A 21,253-nucleotide genomic window follows, 5' to 3' on the forward strand; every position below is an offset into this window, starting at 1 on the left:
GAGATATTCTGTGTATACATTAGCAAATGCATGTATGTACAACGCATATGTGTGTGAACAGATATACACGCACATACTCTTCTCCAGAGTTTTTTCTTCCAGTTTTATCTTTTTCAATTGATACACCCTTGGATTGGGCTTTACGAGCACTTGGGGTTCCTCACTTTTTTTAGGGCTGTATACTATTCTACAGATGGTCTTCCATTTCATGATGCGTAAGCTATTAATAAAGAAGACACAGGTTACTGTCATTCACTAGCTACAGCGAACAATGTGCAACAGATACCGTTGTGGAACGGCTAAGTCAAAGAATCACGAACATGAGAGCTTATGCACCTGACCCTTCACAATGGAAATTTCTGGGCTCAGGAGTGTGAATGTTCCTTAAAAACTCAATCTGAAATACTAGTGCTGTATGAAGAGTGTAGGAGACAATAAAGTAAAAGGAGACAATAAAGTAAAAAAACCATTCCTCTTTGCGGAATCTCCCCAGGCATGTGTATGTCACAACCAGCAAGCAAACTTCAACACAGGTTCTGTCAGGTGTGCGGTGAGTTTATTTAGAAACAGGAGGCTCCGCTTTTCTGATTTAAAATGTATTTTCAGAGTGATGATTTAATGGTGCTGAACTTGGCACAAGGTCAGTGCTCTCAAAAATTGTCTCCAATGTTTTTATTTTAATAATAGCTTGGATGGGGTGCCTGGGTGGCTCAGCAGGTTAAGCCTCTGCCTTCAGCTCAGGTAATGATCTCAGGGTCCTGGGATCGAGCCCCACAACGGGCTCTCCGCTCAGCGGGGAGCCTGCTTCCCCTTCTCTCTCTGCCCGCCTCTCTGCCTACTTGTGATCTGTCAAATAAATAAATAAATAAATAATCTTAAAAAAAAAGGCTTGGATGGCTGAAAAAAAGTATCAGGCTAGCCATCAGAGGTCTGTGAGGGCACAGGACATAATATATAAAAAACCAACTTCAGTTCTTCCTAAGAAGATGGTTGATAACCATTTAAGGCCATATTGGGGTGTCACCTGGAAACCCTGCAGCCCTGCTGGAATAAAGACACACTAAATATCAAAAACCAGTAAGCCACAGGAGCTGGAATTGCAGTTTCAAGATATTACTTACTTCTCTTACCTACTACTGTTATTCGATAATGCCCATCAAATGGGTAAGCAGCACCGACTTCGAAAGAAAGACCCAGCCAACGGGATCCACCTACATTTTTGTTGCAAGTTATTCTTTTGGGGGCATCTTTCTTAATGAAAACTACAGTAATGAATAATTTACAAATTATTATTTACAAATACATCTATTCAGCTAATTTTTGAAACTCACCAACTAGTTGTAGGTAACATAGCATGAAATTCACATGGTAGTATCTGTTGATATTAACTGTTTCTTGGCTAGGGTGGCTTTATTTATTTATTTATTTATTTAATTAATTTATTTTTTTATTTGACAGACAGAAATCACAAGCAGGCTGAGAGGCAGGCAGAGAGAGAGGAAAGAGGAAAGGAAGCAGGCTCCCCGCTGGGCAGAGAGCCCGACGTGGGGCTCGATCCCAGGACCCTGGGATCATGACCTGAGCCGAAGGCAGAGGCTTCAACCCACTGAGCCACCCAGGCGCCCTAGGGTGGCTTTAATTCACCCCATGCAAGCCTCAGAGCTAAGGGACTCCAAGGTAAAAAATCCTTTTAAAAAAAATAATAATTAATTAAATAATCTGACAGAGACGTAGTGAGAGAGGGAACACAAGGAGGGGAGAGGGAGACGCAGTCTTCCTGCTGAGCAGAGACCCCGATGTGGGGCTCAATCCCAGGACCCTGGGATCACAACCCATGTTGTGACGCTTAATGACAGAGCCACCCAGGCACCCCTGAAAAAACCTTTCTGATTCTGTTCCTATTCTATATGGCAACAAATACAGTTTGTGTTGATTGGGTTTTGAGTTCTACCTTCATATGACACGCTTTTCTTGGTTAAGATCTTGCTCGGAAACATGACTTAGGTCACTCTAATATTTATAAATAGGTTAATTTTAGAAACCATATCATTAGTTTACATAAGACTTTCTCTGCTGGTGTTCATAGGCTCCCTAGGGCTCCGGGGGGACAGGCCAATCTGTCCTAACTTGTATTTCCTTACCGTTTCCCAACGATGCTCAGACCCAGTCCTCGGCCAGCCTTTTTCTGCAGATCCACCGGGAAAATCTCCAAGTTCTCCTCATCCCTGTAGTGTGCCTCATCTCTATACACCACCAGTCGCACCTTCTGGGGGGTCTGCCTCAGGGCTGTGATGGCTTCTTCGTGGCCGGCACTCCTCAGGTCAATCCCATTAACCTGGAACAACGGGCATCTGAGATGGGCTGCTGACAGCAGAGGCCTCTATGCCTGCTCTGTCTGCTGAGCTCCTTAATCTAACCACTGAAAAACCTCTAGAAATTTCCAGCCATTCCCGAGGCACCAAGGCAGTGGCTGCTAGTAGTAGTAGCTGTTTCACATATAAGGGAAGTTAACTCTTATACTCTCCCCACCCCCAAAAAGGTTAGTACACACAACAATGCAATTTTGCATAGCTGTGAACTTTACTATGGGATCAACATGGTTGGGGAGGGAGGGTGAGAGGGAGCAGGACGGGTGGAAAGGGCTGACTGGCTCATTTAACCGAGGTCAAAAGGGAAATAAACATTAGTGTTTGGTCAGCATTTTTAGACTCCGTTTGCTTATTGAATTTGACATCCTCACTCTTAATTGCAAACATCACAACTACTTTGGAATAAGTAGGAAGGAAATGAGAGACTTTCCACAGTGTCAAAAACCCCTTCAGGTACACTCTTCTGAACCTGGATCCAAGTGAGCACAAACAGGACATGAGTTAGAGGCAAATTATCCTGGAAACAGCACTGAGGAAATCCATGGCTCTGTTTCTGGCAAATCATGTGAATCTGGACAAGCTGTGTAACCTCTAAGACTCTGTTTCCTTGTCTGCTACACGGAGATCATAGCCAACTTACTTACTTACTTTACTTATTTATTTAAAGATTTTATTCATTTATTTGAGAGAGTGTGAGTGAGAGAGCACACAACCAGGGGGAGAGGGAGAAGGATAAGCAGACTCCCTGCTGAGCAGGGAGCCTGATGTGGGGCTCTATCCCAGGACTCTGGGATCTGTCTGCTGAAGGCAGACACTGAACCGGCTGAAGGTAGACACTGAACCGACTGAGCCACCCAGGTGCCCCTTACTTATTTTTTACCTAACAAATGTTTGTGTAGTGCTTGTGAATTAGCCCTTTATAAATATTTACTCATTTAATCCTTACACTAACTCTCTGAAATAGGTGCCATTACTATTTTACAGACAAGGAAAGGAAGGCATGGAGAGGCTAAGAGACTTGACCAAGGTTACACAGCAAGCAGACGGAGGAGTCACAGTTTGAACCCAGACTGTCTTCCCACCTTTAGTCTCTATATTATTCTGCCTCAACTTCCTCTCAGAATGAGCTCCTGGAGACCCTGCCACAGAGAGAATCAGGCAGAGCTGTGGATGAGTGGATTTAACACAAGGGAGAAACTGAGGAGCAGAACGGCCGAGGACTCAACGGGAGGGAGTCATGGGTCACTCCATCAAGGTCACAGCTAGGAAACGAGCCAAAGGGAAGAAGAGGCCCAGGTCACGGCCAGGGGAGTATAGCAAAATGGAAGATTTCCCTCATGATGCTGGTTCTCCTCCACGTTCTAGTCCATTCCTGTGTGTTCTGGGCAGGTCAGGCTTATCTCTGCTCCTCCGTTCCTTCATCTGTCCAGTGAGGGATTGGTCTCAGGCTTCCGCAATTCTAACATTCCAAAGATGAATGACTTGTGGCATGAAGAATGGTTACAGACAAGGGAGAAGAGAGCAATGAGCCCTTCCTGGAGAAGGTGAGTTTTGAGCTATTCTTTGAAGCTGATTTGGTGAACCAGAAAAATGTTTTAAAAGCCTCATTTTCAAGCTGTACCCTCCCCGACCCCCCACACCATTCTAGTATATCTTGGGTCCATGCTCTCACTTAGATTAACTACACCCAGTATGACAGTGGTTAAGGGATGCCTGGCTGCCTTGGTCAGCAGAGCACATGACTCTTGATCTGAGGGTTGTGAGTTTAAGCCCCACGCTGAGCGTAGACCTTACTTAAAAAAAATTTTTTTTTAAACCAAAAAACAGTGGCTAAGCATGGGTTTTGAATACGGGTGGGCTTCAGTTTCAGTGCTCATTCTAACTTACTCTGTGAAACCTCAGATACATTACTTAAGCTTCAGCTGTGTCCTGTATGAGTTGGAGACAATATCTACTTAGTGTTGTGAGGATTACCTGAAGTATACCCTCTAATGCCCTGGACACAGGACTTGGCCCACAGTTAAGCCCAGTGTAAGTTACAAGTTGGGAATTTACAAGGGATTGAAGTAACCCGAGTCAGGACTGTTTTCTGCCAGCGCCAGCATGCCAGCATCCGCTGTTAACTTCAGGCCCATGCTGCATTCTCAGTGTTCCGGAGGTAAATCCATAGAACAAAGCGGGGAAACAGCGCCCTAGAAAATGTGGCCTGGGTGGATTATTTTCCCATATTCCAATAGATGGCGCACAAGACCACTTCTGTTAATCCACTGCACCATAGTACTTCCAGGGGTGGAAGGGAAAGTCTCTTCAGCCTCTAAAATACCTTTTCAAAAGGCCCTTACAAATTATACACCCAATAAGAAGCACTGTCATGAAACTAATATCATAAAAGCAATTTATACTAAATTCCAGCATTAAGATGCTTGCTCAAATCCAAGTGATCTGCTCCAAGTTCATAGTTTTCATTTCCTCCTCTGCTTATCAAGAGGCACCACTAAATGCACCAGTAATCGTTAAGAGAAATATCGCTGTGTAGCTTCAATATTGTGGAGTGACGTATTGCCTGCCTTAAGTGCCTTACAGAAGCACTATATGCATTATTTAGAGCACTGATGGTAGGAGTGATAATAGCAGGGCTCCCTATTTGAGACAAAGAGCCATAGGAGGCCCCAGTTGGCAATGGGTGTATCACGTCGCTTGGGTAGGACGAGCAAGTGGGTGAACCACTGCTTTGGAAGGAAAGAATCACCAAACCAGGCAGCAGTTCCTTGATATTTTAGTTCGCAGGGAAAACCAGGCATTAGCCTTCTACTCTTTCTGTTCCCATTTGCACAAAAATAGAAGAGGATAATGGAGGTAGGGGTAGGGTTAGATGAGGGACTTTGTTTGTTTGTTTTAGAAAGATAGAGTGAACGTGCAGGCGGTGGGGAAAGGCAGAGGGAGAGGGAAAGGGAGAATCTTAGGCAGGCACCACGTCCAGTGTGGAGCCCAATGCAGGGCTTGATCTCACAACCCTGAGATTAAGACTTGAGCTGAAATCAAGCCTGAAACTGAACAGACTGAGCCTTACCCCAGTGCCCTGAGGGACTGACTTTAAAAGCAGAATCAGAAAGTCAGTCCATGCTAATTATAGAATCATTAATCTTGCCATGCTAAAACATCACTGGACTATATCTTTGTAAGCAAAATCTGGTTTGTTCCAATTGTTGTTTTTTTTTTTTAAGATTTTATTTATTTATTTACAGAGAGAGATCACAATTAGGCAGAGAGGCAGGCAGAGGGGGGTGGGGGGAAGCAGGCTCCCTGCTGAGCAGAGAGCCCAGATGCAGGGCTCGATCCCAGGACCCTGAGATCATGACCTGAGCTGAAGGCAGAGGCTTTAACCCACTGAGCCACCCAGGCACCCCCCCCCATTGTTTTTTGTTTTTAAAAAAGATTTTATTTATTTGACAGAGACACTGTGAGAGGGAACACAGGCAGGGGGAGCGGGAGAGGGAGAAGTAGGCTTCTCCGTGGAGCAGGAAGCCCGATGTGGGACGTGATTCCAGGACCCCGGGATCATGACCTGAGCTGAAGGTAGACACTTAACAACAGAGCCACCCAGGTGCCCCCCAACTGTCTTTTTTTTTTTTTTTTTTAAGCAATCTCTATGCTCAACGTGGGGCTGGGACCCACAGCCCCAAGATAACAGTCATGTGCTCTACTGACTGAGCCAGCCAGGTGCCCCATGGCTTGTCCTAATTTTAATATGAGGATAGAATTAAAGCCATGAAAGGTCAGCTGCCAATGTGGAGTACTCATAAGCAGAAAGGTTACTGTCTGGAAAGCTCTGGTTTCATGGTCTTGAAATACACCACCGAAGCTGGCCTGTCTTCTTAAGGCAAAGCTGCAGGCCACAGGCTGATTATGCTTCATTATGCATCTATACACATCAACCACAACTAGAACAAGTCCAAATGAGGGGCCTAAGCTGCTTAAAAGGAAACATGTTACTTGACCAAACAGCTATTTCTTAACTAAACACACCATATACTCTTCTACTGCCTGGGGTAAAAGAACAGCCTGTCCTGACCAATAAAAAATAATAATAATAATAACTTTTTAGTTGACACACAATGTTACATTATGTCCTGGTCATCTTTAATGAGAAGCGTAGACCATCAGTCCATATTGGGTAATATAATTCAGTTGGGTGCCAGGAAATGGTTTGAGTTTTCAATTTCTCCTTCCACTTAACTGCTTTCTTCATGTTAACCTGAGTGTGTGTTTGTAGATGAATATCCTTTATGGAAGATAGCAGCTACAGCTGCGCTCTATCCAATACAAACAGAGTTTTAAAAAGTTTTTTATTGAGGTATAACATTAAGAAATAAAGTGTATTTATTTATTTATTTTTAAGATTTTATTTTATTTATTTGACAGAGATCACAAGTCGGCAGAGAGGCAGGCAGAGAGAGGGGGAAGCAGGCTGCCTGCCGAGCAGAGAGCCCGACGTGGGGCTCGATCCCTGGACCCTGAGATTATGACCTGAGCCGAAGGCAGAGGCTTTAACCCACTGAGCCACCCAGGTGCCCCGAAATAAAGTATATTTAAGGTGTACAATTTATACATGAATTTATGTCATTTAAACCTATACAACCATCACCGTAATCAAGGAAATGCATATATTAGATTTAGTTTCAAGTGATCATTATAGAATCATTCATGGGCTTACAGATCACACAAGTATCTAGGCGTGTGTGCATCTGTACTCTTGAATATTCAATCTATTTATTTTACAAAGCCAATTATGATAGCACCAGTTAATCAGAAAACCTAAGGAGGAAAAAAAAACCCTCAAAACTTCTGACCACTAAAAAACGGTGCTGTATGCTAAAGCAGTCAAGCCAATTCCCAAAGAGGTCTTGCTTATTTTTCTAACCTCATACACTTGTGCCTTAATGAATGTACTGGGAATATGTCCTAATCCAATGATGAAGCACAGTAAAAGTCTGCAGAGAAACCCTGAATTTAATTTGCAATGAGCCTGGCCTCTCCTTTAACTCCTTCTTGCCTATATTTTCTGCCCTTAATTGTATCTGTGGTTTCATCTTGGGAGGCAGACTTGAACCACCAAAGGGAAAATAAAATTCTATGATGTCATTCATAATGTGCTATATTAAAGTTGCAAAGCAAAAATGCACATGCCCACCATAAAATGTTAACTATTCAATTAAATTCATCCAATGAAAGAAATAAATGTTGCCTAAAGGTTTCACACCATCAAAAAAGCTCTTTCGTTCCACCTACCAGAATGCCTGGCATTGACCTGCCATTCATCCGTTCCCTAGTTCAGACAATGCCTGCCTTGGCATTTTTTTTTAAAGGCTTTAACGCCTTTGCTAATTGAGAGTCCATTTGAAAGAGGCAAGCTAATCATTTTGACTTATTAATAAGTACGATGTACCTCCTAAAAGGAGAATATTCTACATTTTCATCAACTAGAAGACGAAAGAGGAAAGGCATGGACTTCCACTCTACTTAAAGATTTATTAGGAGTAAGGAAACAATACTTAAAACTGCAATAAAAGTCTTTAAAATATCAGGTGTGCATGTTTATGCATATGTGTCTGTGTTTTGAGGAGAGAATTTAGAGAGGTATGATGGAGGGGCAAAAAAGTAAAATTGCAACACTGTACACTCTCATTTGATACGAGGATTATAGAACTATTAGAACTATAGAACTTTAATTTTAAAAAAGTTTTCACAGATTTAGATAATATGCCATGATTTTGATGACAGTTATTCAACGTACATTTAAAAAAAAAAAAAGGTACACGTTCTGCTAAATGGGAGACAAATGAGGATAAAGTTAAGTACAAGGCAGTGAGTGAACAGACTTGGTAGATCAAGTTCAGTAAAGGAATTGTATTTGCTAGTATTTTTTTAAAAACTTTTATTTACTTATTTATATTAGTTAAAAAATTTTTTTTAAAGATTTTAATTTATTTGACAGAGAGAGACACAGTAAGAGAGGGAACACAAGCAGGGGCAGAGAGAGAGGGAGAAGCAGGCTTCCCGCTGGGCAGGGAGCCCGATGCGGGGCTCGATCCCAGGATCCTGGGATCATGACCTGAGCCAAAGGCAGAGGCTTAAGGACTGAGCCACCCAGGCGCCCCTTAGTTTTTAAAAATTTTTATTTATTTTTTTTAAGCAGGCTGGGAGGGACAGAGAGAAAATCTTTTTTTTTTTTTTTTTAATAGAGAAAATCTTAAGCAGGAGCTGGCTTCATGCTCTTTGGGGAGCCTGAAATAGGGTTGGATCTCGACCCTGAGATCATGACCAGAGCCAAAATCAAGAGTCAGACACTTAACTGACTGAGCCACCCAGGTGCCCCTGTATTTGCTAGTATTAAATAAAATTCATACTCCCCTACCTCTAATATCTGGTCACCAGCCCAAAGTCTTCCATCTCTGGCTGCTGCTCCTTCTTCGTAGACTTCGTGTATAACTATAGCGTCCTATAAAAAACAAATTCTTATTAATTTTCAACAACCATAAATGCTTCCTTACACAAACAACCAAACCATAGGCAGCAACCCATAATTTGCTCTCCGCTAATAATGTCATATTTTATTTGACCTAAAAGTAAACAAAACACGCAGTTACGATATATTCAGAGGTATCATTAATTTTTCCTAGGTTTATTATTTCATTCCTTCAGGACTGGCTTTGCCTAATATTTCAAGTTAAACTTCCCCCATGTGTTTTACTGTTAACCTGTACATTGCTGCTGTGTATGAACTTGAGGTGAACTATGTGTCCTTCTTATTTACATTTTATGGTATATTTTGAGACACGGTTTCAGGTATTTATTAGTATTCCAGGATTTGGCATAAATGTGTGGCCTGATGCAGGGGGTCTGTCAGGCCTCATTACTCAGGCAATGAAAGAAAAGAACTGAAGTGGAATGAAATGACCCTGGAGGACAAAGCATGGAGGAAGGGAAAGGGCGTTCATGAACCTAAGTGTCAGACAGCTGTGGGTTCAAATTCTGACCTGCCGGTGTATAACTCTGGGCAAATTAACTCCCGAACTTAGCATTCTGAGCCATAGCATCAGGACACTATCGAAGGTAGGGAAGTGTCAGCTGATGAACACAGATCATGGTTAGTGAATTTAAAAGATTCCTATCTTTTCAAATTAATAACCTTACATTTTTTTATTATAAAAATAACACATGTAAAGGACTCAAGCAAAACCACAGGGTGTAGTAAACTATGGAAGACACTGCCTCCCTCCCTTGCCCCTCAGTCCCACGCCCCAGAGACAATCCCCATCAGCAGTTTCCTAAAGACCCTGCAGACAGTTCACACCTGTACACCCATATACTGATATTGTATATATATAGGTTTTGGTGAGACTATTTAAAAAATACTCAATTGAATATGTTCATACAACTTTTCCCCCTCATGTTAAGCGCACAAGGGATTTAAAAAAAAAAAATTTATTTATTTATTTTGGGGGGAGGGAGAGAGAGAGAGAAAGCATGAGCCGGAAGGGCAGAGGGAGAGGGAATCTGAGGCAGGCAATAAGCAGAGCACGGAACCTGATGTAGGGCTTGATCTGACACCTGACCTGTGCCGAAGCCGAGAGTTGGATGCTAAACTGACTGCTCTAGCCAGGCACCCCACATGTGTAGGGGATTTTTATGAAGCCGAAAACTGAACCAGAAGTCATTGGTTCTTTCTGTTGTTTATCAAACCGAGGGGCACTGAAAAAACGATGCTGAGAGGATCATGCCAGGTGTCTTGGAGGACTGCTGGGAGAGGAAAAGAGCTTCTGAGTGGAGACTAGAAACAGATCTGTGGGTCCCATGAGTGTGGATTTGAGCCCTGCACTGCCCAGTGTCTCCCCCCGCCCCACCACACACGCTGGTTGCAAGACCTTGCAAGCAGTGGTCAAGGGGGGAGACTCTAGGCATAATGGATCCTACCTTGAAAGAGGTTCTGTGTCCCAAGCATTGGGGCTTGGAAGCAGCAGGATTTCTTGACTTGCAGTCATAAAGGTCTGGGTAAGAGAGGGCTTGATGATCACCGGGAGGACTGACGATAATGACCAGCGGCCTACCAGTGACATCTGGGAGCTTTGTAAAGAAACCAGAACTCAAGAGTTTCAGAGGCCTCCAAAATGACTGAGGTTGATTCTGCCTTAGTCCAGAAATATGGAGCTTCAGCATCAGAATTAAATTGACAAGAAGTCAACGTAAAGAAATATTTCTTGCAAAAATAAAACAAATAAGATAGAAAAGACCCAAACCAAATCTTTTTAAAAATTTCTAAAAATTTACTTGAGAGAGCGAGCGAGTGCACAAACAGGGGGAGGGGCAGAGGCAGAGGGAGAAGCAGGCTCCCCACTGAGCAGAGGGATGTGGGGCTTGATCCCAGGACCTTGGGATCATCATCTGAGCTGAAGGCAGATGCTTAACCGACCCAGGTGTTCCCCAAATCTACTTTCTTCTTCTTCTTCTTTTTTTTTTTGGAAGATTTTATTTATTTATTTATTTATTTATTTATTTATTTATTTATTTTATTTTATTATTTTTTTTTGGAAGATTTTATTTATTTATTTGACAGAGAGAGAGAGAGAGATCACATGTAGGCAGAGAAGCAGGCAGGAGTCAGGGGGAAGCAGGCTCCCTGCTGAGCAGAGAGCCCGATGTGGGGCTCAATCCCAGGACCCTGGGATCATGACCTGAGCCGAAGGCAGAGGTTTTAACCCACTGAGCCACCCAGGCACCCCCTAAATAAAATCTTTAAAAGAAAGATTTGATTTAGTTATTTGAGGAGAGAGAATGAGAACAAGTGAGAATGAGAGGGGTAAGGTCAGAGGGAGAAGCAGACCCCCTGCTGAGCAGGGAGCCCGATGAGGAACTCGATTCCAGGACTCCAGGATCATGACCTGAGCTGAAGGCAGTCGCTTGGCCAACTGAGCCACCCGGGCGCCCCCCCCCCAAAAGAAATATATTGTTTCTCAAATATTTCCAAACTCATGGCCAATGATCTGTCTGGTCCTTGAGTCTGTGTGGACAAATTGCTCATTTATTCCTTCCCTTGACTACTGCTGTGATTTATCTTAAAGTTATCAATGAAAATACAAGAACACATGAGACACACTGAACTATCAACAGAAAAAAGTCACATTTCTTACAATGTGCCTATGTGCTGAAAGTGTGTTGTGACATTATGGTTCTGGACAGCTGTATTAACTGGAGGTGCTAGAGGTGAGAAGTGGGGCCAACAGCTGAACTAGAAATGCAGGCTGGTGAACTGAAGAGAAAAATAGATTTGTTTTTCAAAACTTACATGCTTCATGAGGTAGGATAGAATAATATTTTAAAAAAAAAGATACTACTGGGCGCCTGGGTGGCTCAGTGGGTTAAAGCCTCTGCCTTCGGCTTGGGTCATGATCCCAGGGCCCTGGGATCGCATCCTGTGTCGGGTTCTCTGCTCAGCGGGGAGCCTGCTTCCTCCTCTCTCTCTCTCTCTCTGCCTGCCTCTCTGCCTACTTGTGATCTGTCAAATAAATAACTAAATAAAATCTTAAAAAAAAAAAAAAAAGATACTGCACTGAGGTATTTTAGGCAGCTATTTGACAAGGCAATATGAAAATTTTCTTTCTTTCTACTTTGAAACTATTGTGATTGGATGAAATAATGGGTCATTAATGAAAGGCTGCCCTTTATTGTTTAAAATAAAAAATCTGGAGTTGATTATACATGTGATTCTTATCTTCCCAGTGTATATCCTCTTAAATGTTAACGCTCTTGAGCTATTCACGCAAAACTGCTTGTTGGCACAGTTCTGAGTGGCTCCTCTCCCACTCCTCTCTCCACATATTTAAATAACATTCCTTCACCCTAGAATACCTCAGTGACTCTGTCTACCAATATCAATGACGACTTCTAAAACTCATCTATTCCAGAAGCAGCGTATTCATCATTTCCCTGTGGGTGGGTTGCTGGCTTACACGGAGGAGAGACTACAGAGATAAGTGATTATGAGCTAGGTCTCTGAAATCAGATTTCTTAGTTCAAATCCTGGCCCTGCTACTTCTGGCCATTGGGCTTGGGAAGACTGTTAACCCCTCCAGGCCCTAGCTTCCTCATGTTTATATGGTTTTAACAATATTATCTACACATAAAGCTTTATGTACAGTGCCAGCACACAGTAAGGAAGTGAGAACATCTCATTATATTTAATGCCTCCGTGCCAAAGTTGGCACATGCTTCCCATTCATGCCATTCAATCCTCATAACAAGGAAGCAAGTGCAGTATTATTGGTCTCATTTACAGTTCCGGGTGTGGAGGCTCAGAAGGATTCCGACTTGACCAGGTCTTTGCCGCTTCTAAGTAGGAAAGATCAAATTCCAACTTGGGACTGTTTAACACCAAAGCCTGTGTTCCTACCACTACTGCAAGCGTCTCATCTGTTTTGAATATTTTATTTTGCACTTGCATAAAAGCTAACTTGGGATTTTCCATATGGCATCAATTCTGTTGAATTATTGTCTCCTCAACTCCACAGCAAAAACCTTAAGGGCATGAGCTGATCATTTTATAGAGAGTGAACAAAAAGACAATTGTGGAAGTGAAAATTGAAGCCTTTGCCTTAATGAGGTGGGGTGATGATCTATGGCCTCACTTGCTAGTGCTGGTACCTGGTTAGGGGGTTTGCACCATACAAAGCATGATGGGTAAGCCTCCTCCCCAATCCAACACGGAGCCTCGCTCCTAATTCTGTTTGTTATTCTTGTCTCTTTCCTTCCTTTCTTTCTTTTTTTTTTTTTCCCCATCCTCTTTCTGCTTACCCAGATTATTGACTGAATGATTCCTTCTATAGGAGCAGATATAAAAGAAAATTATATACACGTGATGCATTGATGTTTGAAATAAAAAGTTTTTCAGTCCAAAAAAACCAGATTAATTTCTCCTGATGGCAGACTTAAGAATCATTTACAGATGACCAAGACTGACATATAATAAAAAACTAATTTTTTATTATGAGAATAATATTTTTATTATAAGAGAAATTTATGTAAGATGGTCTGTTTATTTACTGCCTGAAACAAGACCAACAATTACACTCTGGCCACTCTACGTTACTCATCTGACTGGCCAACTCTGGAGCCAGGGAAGAATTTCATCAGTGAGCTGGAGAATCTTTTAAATGTTGGGTTTTCCCTAATCAGAAGGGTCAGACAGGATTTTAGAGACATAGGAAAAGTCTTCTGCTTAAAAACTTTCCTCTCATCAGCTTCTGTCTGAAACATGTTTAACTTGAGGAAAATTCCTTTATTCCATTAATTAGGGATAACATTAAAAAAAAATAGACACCCAGAAAGAAGCACCTGGCAAGTAAATTTAACGTACTGTTTAAGGGACTACTGTCTTAATGTCTCTATTCTTTTTTATTTTTTATTTTTTTAAGATTTTTAATTATTTATTTGGCAGAGAGAGTGAGTGAGAGAGCAGGCATGCACAATCAGGGGAAGTGGCAGGCAGAGTGAGAGAGAAGTAGACTCCACTCTGAGCAGGGAGCCCAAAGTGGGGCTCGATCCCACGACCCTGGGATTGTGACCTGAGCAGAGGGCAGATGTTTAACCAGCTGAGCCACCCAGGTGTTCCTTGGTATCTCCATTCTTAAAAAGTATTTTTCAAATATAGATAATATATATACATGGTACTAGACTCAAAACTGAAGTTTTTTTTTTTAAGATTTTATTTTTTTAGGGGCGCCTGGGTGGCTCAGTGGGTTAAAGCCTCTGCCTTCGGCTCGGGTCATGATCCCAGGGTCCTGGGATCGAGCCCCGCATCGGGCTCTCTGCGCAGCGGGGAGCCTGCTTCCTCCTCTCTCTGCCTGCCTCTCTGCCTACTTGTGATCTCCCTGTCAAATAAATAAAATCTTAAAAAAAAAAAAAAAGATTTTATTTTTTTATTTGGCAGAGATCACAAGTAGACAGAGAGGCAGGTAGAGAGAGAGAGAGCCCCTATGAGGGGCTCGATCCCAGGACCCTGGGATCAAGACCCAAGCCAAAGGCAGAGGTTTTAACCCACTGAGCCACCGAGGCGCCCCAAAACTGAAGTTTTGCATACTAGACTCAAAACTGAAAAGTTTCTCTATAGCACCTGTCCCTCAGCCACCATATTTCCCTAATTAGAAACAAACAATATTAAGTTTCTTATGTATTTTTATAGAGATATGCTATATATCTGTATTTGTAAAGTACAAAGTCGCCAAAGGCTGGAAGGTCATGGTCTCTCTTATCTGCTACCTCCTTTGTTTCATGAAATTCTACTTGAGACAGCCAAGTGCCACGTCTTCTGACTCTCTCCCCCTGGCAAGGCTGATCAACCTCCCTGTGGGTCACTACTGTATTTCCTAGTATTACTGAACTTATCACAGTGTGACAACTATGTCCTAGTCTCAGTAGAACCCTTCCAACTCCTCTTTGTACCGTGGTGCTGAGACCAGAGTAGGCACTGAGTAAATGTTTGCTAAATGATTATCAAGAAATTGGTTGGGATAGAAAGAGGATCAAAATGACCCAGAAAGAGGAGGCCGCCAAGGTATGTCATAATCTTATCCTAATCAAACCAAGCTTCTCTCTCTCTTGTTCTTTTTTTTAAATCCCAACCCAGCTTCGAATGGCAAAATATTAGTGATATACAACTAAAATGCCCTTCATGTGAATTTCCAGGGGATTTACTTTAGCTCCAAGAGCTTTTTTTTTTTTTTTTTTTTAAAGAGAGAGGGAGGGCAGTGGGAGAGAGAGAATCTCAAGCAGACTCTGCACTGTGTGCAGAGCCCGACATGGGGCTCAATCTCACACCCTGAGATCACTACCTGAACCGAAATCAAGAGTCGGATGCTTAACCAGCTGACTGAGCCCCTCAAAGACCAATTTAAAGAGGCAAGGGTGAGGGACTTAATTATCACTGAGCCCCACGAAAATAACAAACTCCTCCAATGGGATTTAAACTCTGCATTGCTGTTCAAGAATTTCACAACAGTGGGGGCCTGGACGGCTTAGTTGTTAAGCATCTGCCTTTGGCTCAGGTCATGATCCCAAGTCCTGGGATCGAGCCCCACATCAGGCTCCCTGCCTGGCTCTGTTTCCCACTCCCCCTGCTTGTATTCCCTCTCTTGCTATGTCTCTCTCTGTCAAATAAATAAATAAAATCTTAAAAAAAAAAAAAAGAATTTCACAACAGGCAGTAATGGACCCTTAGAGTCAAAGTCATCGGACACTTCAGCCCATCTGCCATCACTTTACTGTTCAAACTGCCGACAAGTAGGCAGAGCAACTCATCAACATACCAATACTCAGCAAACGGCAATTTTATTTTTGTCACAAAAGGCCCAGAACCCTTGAAGAAGCTATGTGTTAGGAAAAGAAACTGTGGGTATCCGTACGCACTCCTGGGTGCGTGAACTCTTCCCCAGAATGAGATTTTATACATTTCTAGATATTCAGTGGATTGTTTCAGTAAGCATTTCAGAGCAAAACTTTGATAAAGAATTATGTTGTAGATATTCCTATAAGGGACCATGTATATATGGTTTAATTTTTACTGCTTGTAGGCATGCTTTACCTAATTCGATCACTCTAGAATTAAACCCAATCTTTGCCATACTTATAAAGCCCCCGCCCCCATTCTCCTCAAAAAAATCCTAAGGGACATTTTAACTACAGAAAAAATTCACATTAAATTTCACATTTACGGGGAAAACATATTACCAGGGATCCCCAAAGAGTGTTATGTCTTATTTTCCTGCTTTATGGGAAAAATCCCTCCTAATAAGAAAGACCCATGAGGACCAAAGAAGGATTAAAAAGACTGTGTATAAAATGGGCATTGTTTTTTGTCTGGAAGAAACCATGGTTCAGATCTGTGGTCTTAGAGGAGTAATGCTTCTTTTAAACATCATTTAATAGAGTTCCCCTCTGAGGCTGTTGCTGTTCAGAAATGATACAGACGTGTCTTCTATACAGTAGATGACTTTCCCAGCAGGAAGGCCAAACCAATGAGGGGTGATAATATTGTGGGAGTAGTAAAACGCTCGGTACAGTGCTGTGCAAATCAAAACAACGTTCACCTCTACACCGAAAACCACATAGAGAGGTATTAAGTTACTGATTTGGGATGTCTACGGCTGTTAGAGAGTTTAAAAGGAAAAGTGTGGGTTAAAACTGCAAAAGAATATTTCACTCTGAACAAAGTTGACTCTACTTAAGTAAAGGGCTGAGTGTCTTCAGAACATGCTTTTCTGTCTCAAACCCTTTGCACAGATTCTTTGGGCGGGGGGGAGAATAAAACCCAAACCAACCAAAAAACCAAGCTTCCCTATTATATTTTAATCACACAGATATAATCACATTAGAATGTGATTTGGAAAAAAGGAGGGGCAGTATGGTGTGGAAGAAGGACAGAAGGACCCAGGACCAGGAGTGAAAGGAGATAATTTTTCTCATAGCTCTGACTGGCCCATTTTGCAAGTGGTTCTACATAAACTGCTTGGTTCATGACACTTATCAGTGCAGCACAGAGCTGAAATACATGGTTTCTAAAGTCATTCCACCTCTAAAACTTTAGACCTCTGTGAACTCACACATAGCGCAAAGGGGAGGAAGTCACTATTTTATGCAGACACAAAGACCCTACCTAAGAATTATAAGACCTCCTTCTAAATGGCAGACCAGAAGAATCCTAACTCTTACAGGCTTAGAGAGATCAGAGTCTGGGGACTTGGTGAGGGGGCTGGCTAGTCTATTAGTTATCTTTTGCTGCAAAACTTAGTGGCTTAAAACAAAAACTAACCATCTGTTTGTCTGTGATTCTGTGGGCTGGCAATTTGGGCTGGGCTCAGGGGCAAGTCTGCTGTCTGCTGTCTCAGCTGGGTTCACATGGGTTTGTAGTCAGGTTGGCAGGGGGCTCTGCCGGGATAGCTAGGCCCCTCTCTCTCAAAGCACTCTTTCCAAAGTGTGTTATCCTCCAGGAGGCCTCTCCAGGCCAGGCTTGTCCGCAAGGCAGCAGTCTTTCAGGAGGACAAGACCTAAAGAGCTTGAGGCCAAGCCTTGGAGGTCATTCAATGTTACTTTCACTACTACTGGTCAAAGCAAGTCAACTGGCCAGCTCAGATTCAAGGAAACTGGAAAGAGCTGCACAAAATTTATGATCAATTTTAACCTCCTACAGACTCTATCAGGTCTGCCAGAGGAATATTCCAGTCTGTAAACAATGGAAGGCAGCAATGTACAGTGGGAATACTGGCTATGGCCACATAAACCTGTGTTCAGAGTTGAGTTCTGCCACTTATCATGGCTTTGTGATACCTCTATTAAGGTATTTAACCTCACCAAAATAGTGCTCCCATCTCTGTCAAATGGAATAAATCCTACCTTTTAGGGTTTGAGGATGAAATGAGATTATGTATATAATGTCAAGCAAAGTGTCGGCCAAACAGATGTTGAATACTTGCTAATGAGGACTCCCAACACATAGATATCTAAGGTTGAAAGGGGCCTACATGGGACATGAAGGAAAGAATGTATGCCAGAGTGGTCAAAATTCACCATTCTAAGGATGAAGGACACCAGTCTCAGTCCATTTTTCAATTTCTATTTTTCCTATAATTTATGGTGAACCAAGAATACAACAGATTGCTCCTTTTTCTTTCTTTTTTTCCTTTTTTTAATGATTGTATTTTTAAGTAATGTCTACACCCAACGTGGGACTTGAACTTAAAACACTGAGATCAACAGTCGCGTGCTCTACCAATGGAGCCAGCCAGGGGCCCCCTGACTGCTTCTTTTCAAGAAAGATTATGCTACAGTATATTTTAAGTTCTTCTTTTGTCTTCTTTTTTTCTTTTCTCTCTCTCTCTCTTTCTTTCAAAGAGGGAGAAAAAGAGGGGCAGGGCAGAGGGACAGGGAGAGAGAATCTTAAGCAGGCTCCAAGCCCAGTGCAGAGCCCAACCTGCGGCTTGATCTTACAGCCCTGAAATCATGACCTGAGGTGAAATCAAGAGTCATAATGGACACTTAACTGACTGAGCCACCCAGGCGCCCCTTCAGGTTATGCTTTCTGAAGTCATGGGCTGCTCAGGGCTAAGGCCAAGGGACCATTTGAATGTGAACAAGATCTAAGCCAGACCGCAAAAGTTCTGTTAGCAGGTATTTTGATTTTTTTGTTTTCGTTAAGTATAGTTGGTCTTCACTATTTACGGATTCCGTATTTGCAAATTCACTCATTCCCCCAAAATCAATGTTCCTGGTGCATTTATAGTCATTTGAGGACACGGGCAAAGTGTTGAAAAATTTCAGTTGCCTGATTCACTTGTTCCCAGCATGAGTAGAACAAGGTGACATTTTGCCTTTGTGTTTCAGCTCTCATATTGTGAACAAGCATCTTTTTTGTGGTCTTTTTAGTGCCACATGTTCTCTATTTTTACGCTTTTTGTTTGTGTTTTGCTGTTTAAAACATCTCCCAAGTACAAGACTGAAGTGTTGTCTTATGTTTCTAAGCAGGAGAAGGCTGTGATCTGCCATATGGAAAAAATACATGTGTTAGATAACTTTTGTTCATTTATGAATTTATGAATGTGTTGCTGGCCATGAGTTCAATGTTAATGAATCAATAAAAGATATTAAAATAACCTACCTTTAAAAAGTAACACACGTAAAACAAGGTTATGTATTTATTGACTGTCAAAATGTTGTGACCAGAGGAATCCATCCCTGGAAATAATGGTTGAGTATTCACTAACTCAGTGTTTGCTATGACTTTATAGAACACAATTACCATGAATAAGAAAAACTGACTGTACTTCCTACTGCTGCTTTGCCCTGGTGATACTTTCCTATAACACAGCTGGGAAGTCTAACATGAAAGGTCATACAGGTAGAAACACAAACATGGACTATCTATGATAGGGACGGAAGGACTCCTGTCAACAAAGGCAGGTCTCTGTTTTCCCTGCTATCGTGGGCCAGTAGGTTGATTAACCCAAGGATGGAAGACTGAATGCATTTCTCTCGCATAGTATGTGTTATTATGCTTACATTCCATGTGTTTTGTAGATCTATGTATTTTTGAACCATTTACAAAGGTAAAGGGCAAATAAGATTCAAGACAAGTTGCAAAGATGCTAATCTTCCCCACCTTCAAGCCCTCTGCTTTGATGCAAAAGGTATCTGGCATACCCTCACTGATTCATGAGAAGCAAGACTTTAAGAGATTACTTTCAGGGGTCCCTGGGTGGCTCAGTCAGTTAAGCTTCTGCCTTCGGCTCGGGGTCATGGTCCCAGGGTCCTGGGATCAAGCCCTGCATCGGGCTTCCTGCTCCATGTGGAGCCTGCTTCTCCCTCTCCCTCTGCCTGCTGCTCCCCCTACTTGTGCTCTTTCTCTCTCTCTCTCTCTGTCAAATAAATAAATAAAATATTTAAAAAAAATGTTGTGGATGAATGCCACTGAAATAATACCTTTGACTAAATAACCCACAGTGGTTATGGTTACACATATATAAAAAAAAAGTTTATATCTATAAATATAAATATATATTTATATAATAGTTACATAAATATAATATTTATATATTATACTCATTTATATATAAATACTATATATATTTATATACAAATAATATAAATATAAATGATATATTATTAAATATAAATTAATTATAATAAATTATACATAATACATAGGAAACATAATATAAAAATAATAAATTAAATTATATATATATATAGATAGATATAGATTACTTTCAATATCTCGTAAGCACACACAGGACTTGAGGCAGAATGTTGCCAATAAATGCCATATTTATTCTAAGATGACTTTTTTCTCATCTTATTTTGCTAAGATTTTACTTATTTATTTGAGAGAAAGAGAAAGTGAGAATGTGAGCAAAAGCAGGAGTAGCAGGCAGAGGGAGAGGTAGAAACAGGCTCCCTGCTGAGCAAGGAGCCCAATGCGGGACTCACTCCCAGGGCCCCGGGATCATGACCTGATCTGAAGGCAGAGGTTAACGACTGAGCCACCCAGGCACCCCCTCCTTTTATTTTAATTTCATAATTTGGATGAATCTCAGAATCAAGTGTACATTCAATATATACTTTTCTACCACAGACACAATAAAATATTATTGCTTTAGAAGAAGTACAATATTTGTCAAACTGATACAGTTTTGCTTGCCAACTTCATAGGCTGAATAATTGTTTCTGTTCAGAAAACCTGAAGAAGCCATAATTATGCAAGGGAAGTCAACAAGAGTCAAAAGAATCATACTTTGTGAAATCTGGATACTCTAATAAATTAGTGTTCACTACACAGATTTTCTATGAATCTCAAAACATGGTCTTCAACTAATCCCCATAAAACTCTGCTACAAAAGGAACAAAGGCTGAGTCTCTATATCTTAATCTCAATTTATTCATTTATTCTAATATGCTTCGGGAGGAGTATGAAGACTCATACCTACCAAATCCTCCAAAGGAAAGAAAATGGACCACAATGTTCAGCACCTACTATTTTGAAATGCTGAAATTTTCTTGGGTAATAAACCATAGGCAACATAAAGGATTGTTAAACCAGCAATACTAGTGGCTCTTGACTAAAAGTTATGGATTAAATGATCAGTTACACAGGAAACAGTAACAGCAATGTGTGTGTGTGTGTGTGTTTGTGTGTTAGAGCAATGGAGTATATAAGCTATCCTAAAACTCAAGCTCAGGGATTGCAAACTTTTGCACACTATAGGTAACTAAAATGCGGAATGAAAATCACAGCAATAAAACAGCTAATATAAGAATTGCAATGAATATATAAAAAGTTTCAC

General features: G+C 41.5%; 1 protein-coding gene across 1 annotated transcript in view; it reads right to left on the reverse strand.

Annotated features, from left to right (window-relative positions):
- Positions 1-21,253, reverse strand: part of PATJ (PATJ crumbs cell polarity complex component) — a 362,352-nt gene that overhangs the window by 34,466 nt on the left and 306,633 nt on the right. Inside the window, exons 35-36 of the mRNA XM_080800388.1 lie at positions 8,785-8,868; positions 2,142-2,335 (exon numbers count right to left, since the gene is read on the reverse strand). Coding sequence (XP_080656514.1) covers positions 2,142-2,335; positions 8,785-8,868 — 278 coding nt within the window. The remainder of the gene's footprint in view (positions 1-2,141; positions 2,336-8,784; positions 8,869-21,253) is intronic.

Source organism: Martes martes (assembly GCF_963455335.1).
Source record: "Martes martes genome assembly, chromosome: 4".
Taxonomy (NCBI): Eukaryota; Metazoa; Chordata; class Mammalia; order Carnivora; family Mustelidae; genus Martes; species Martes martes.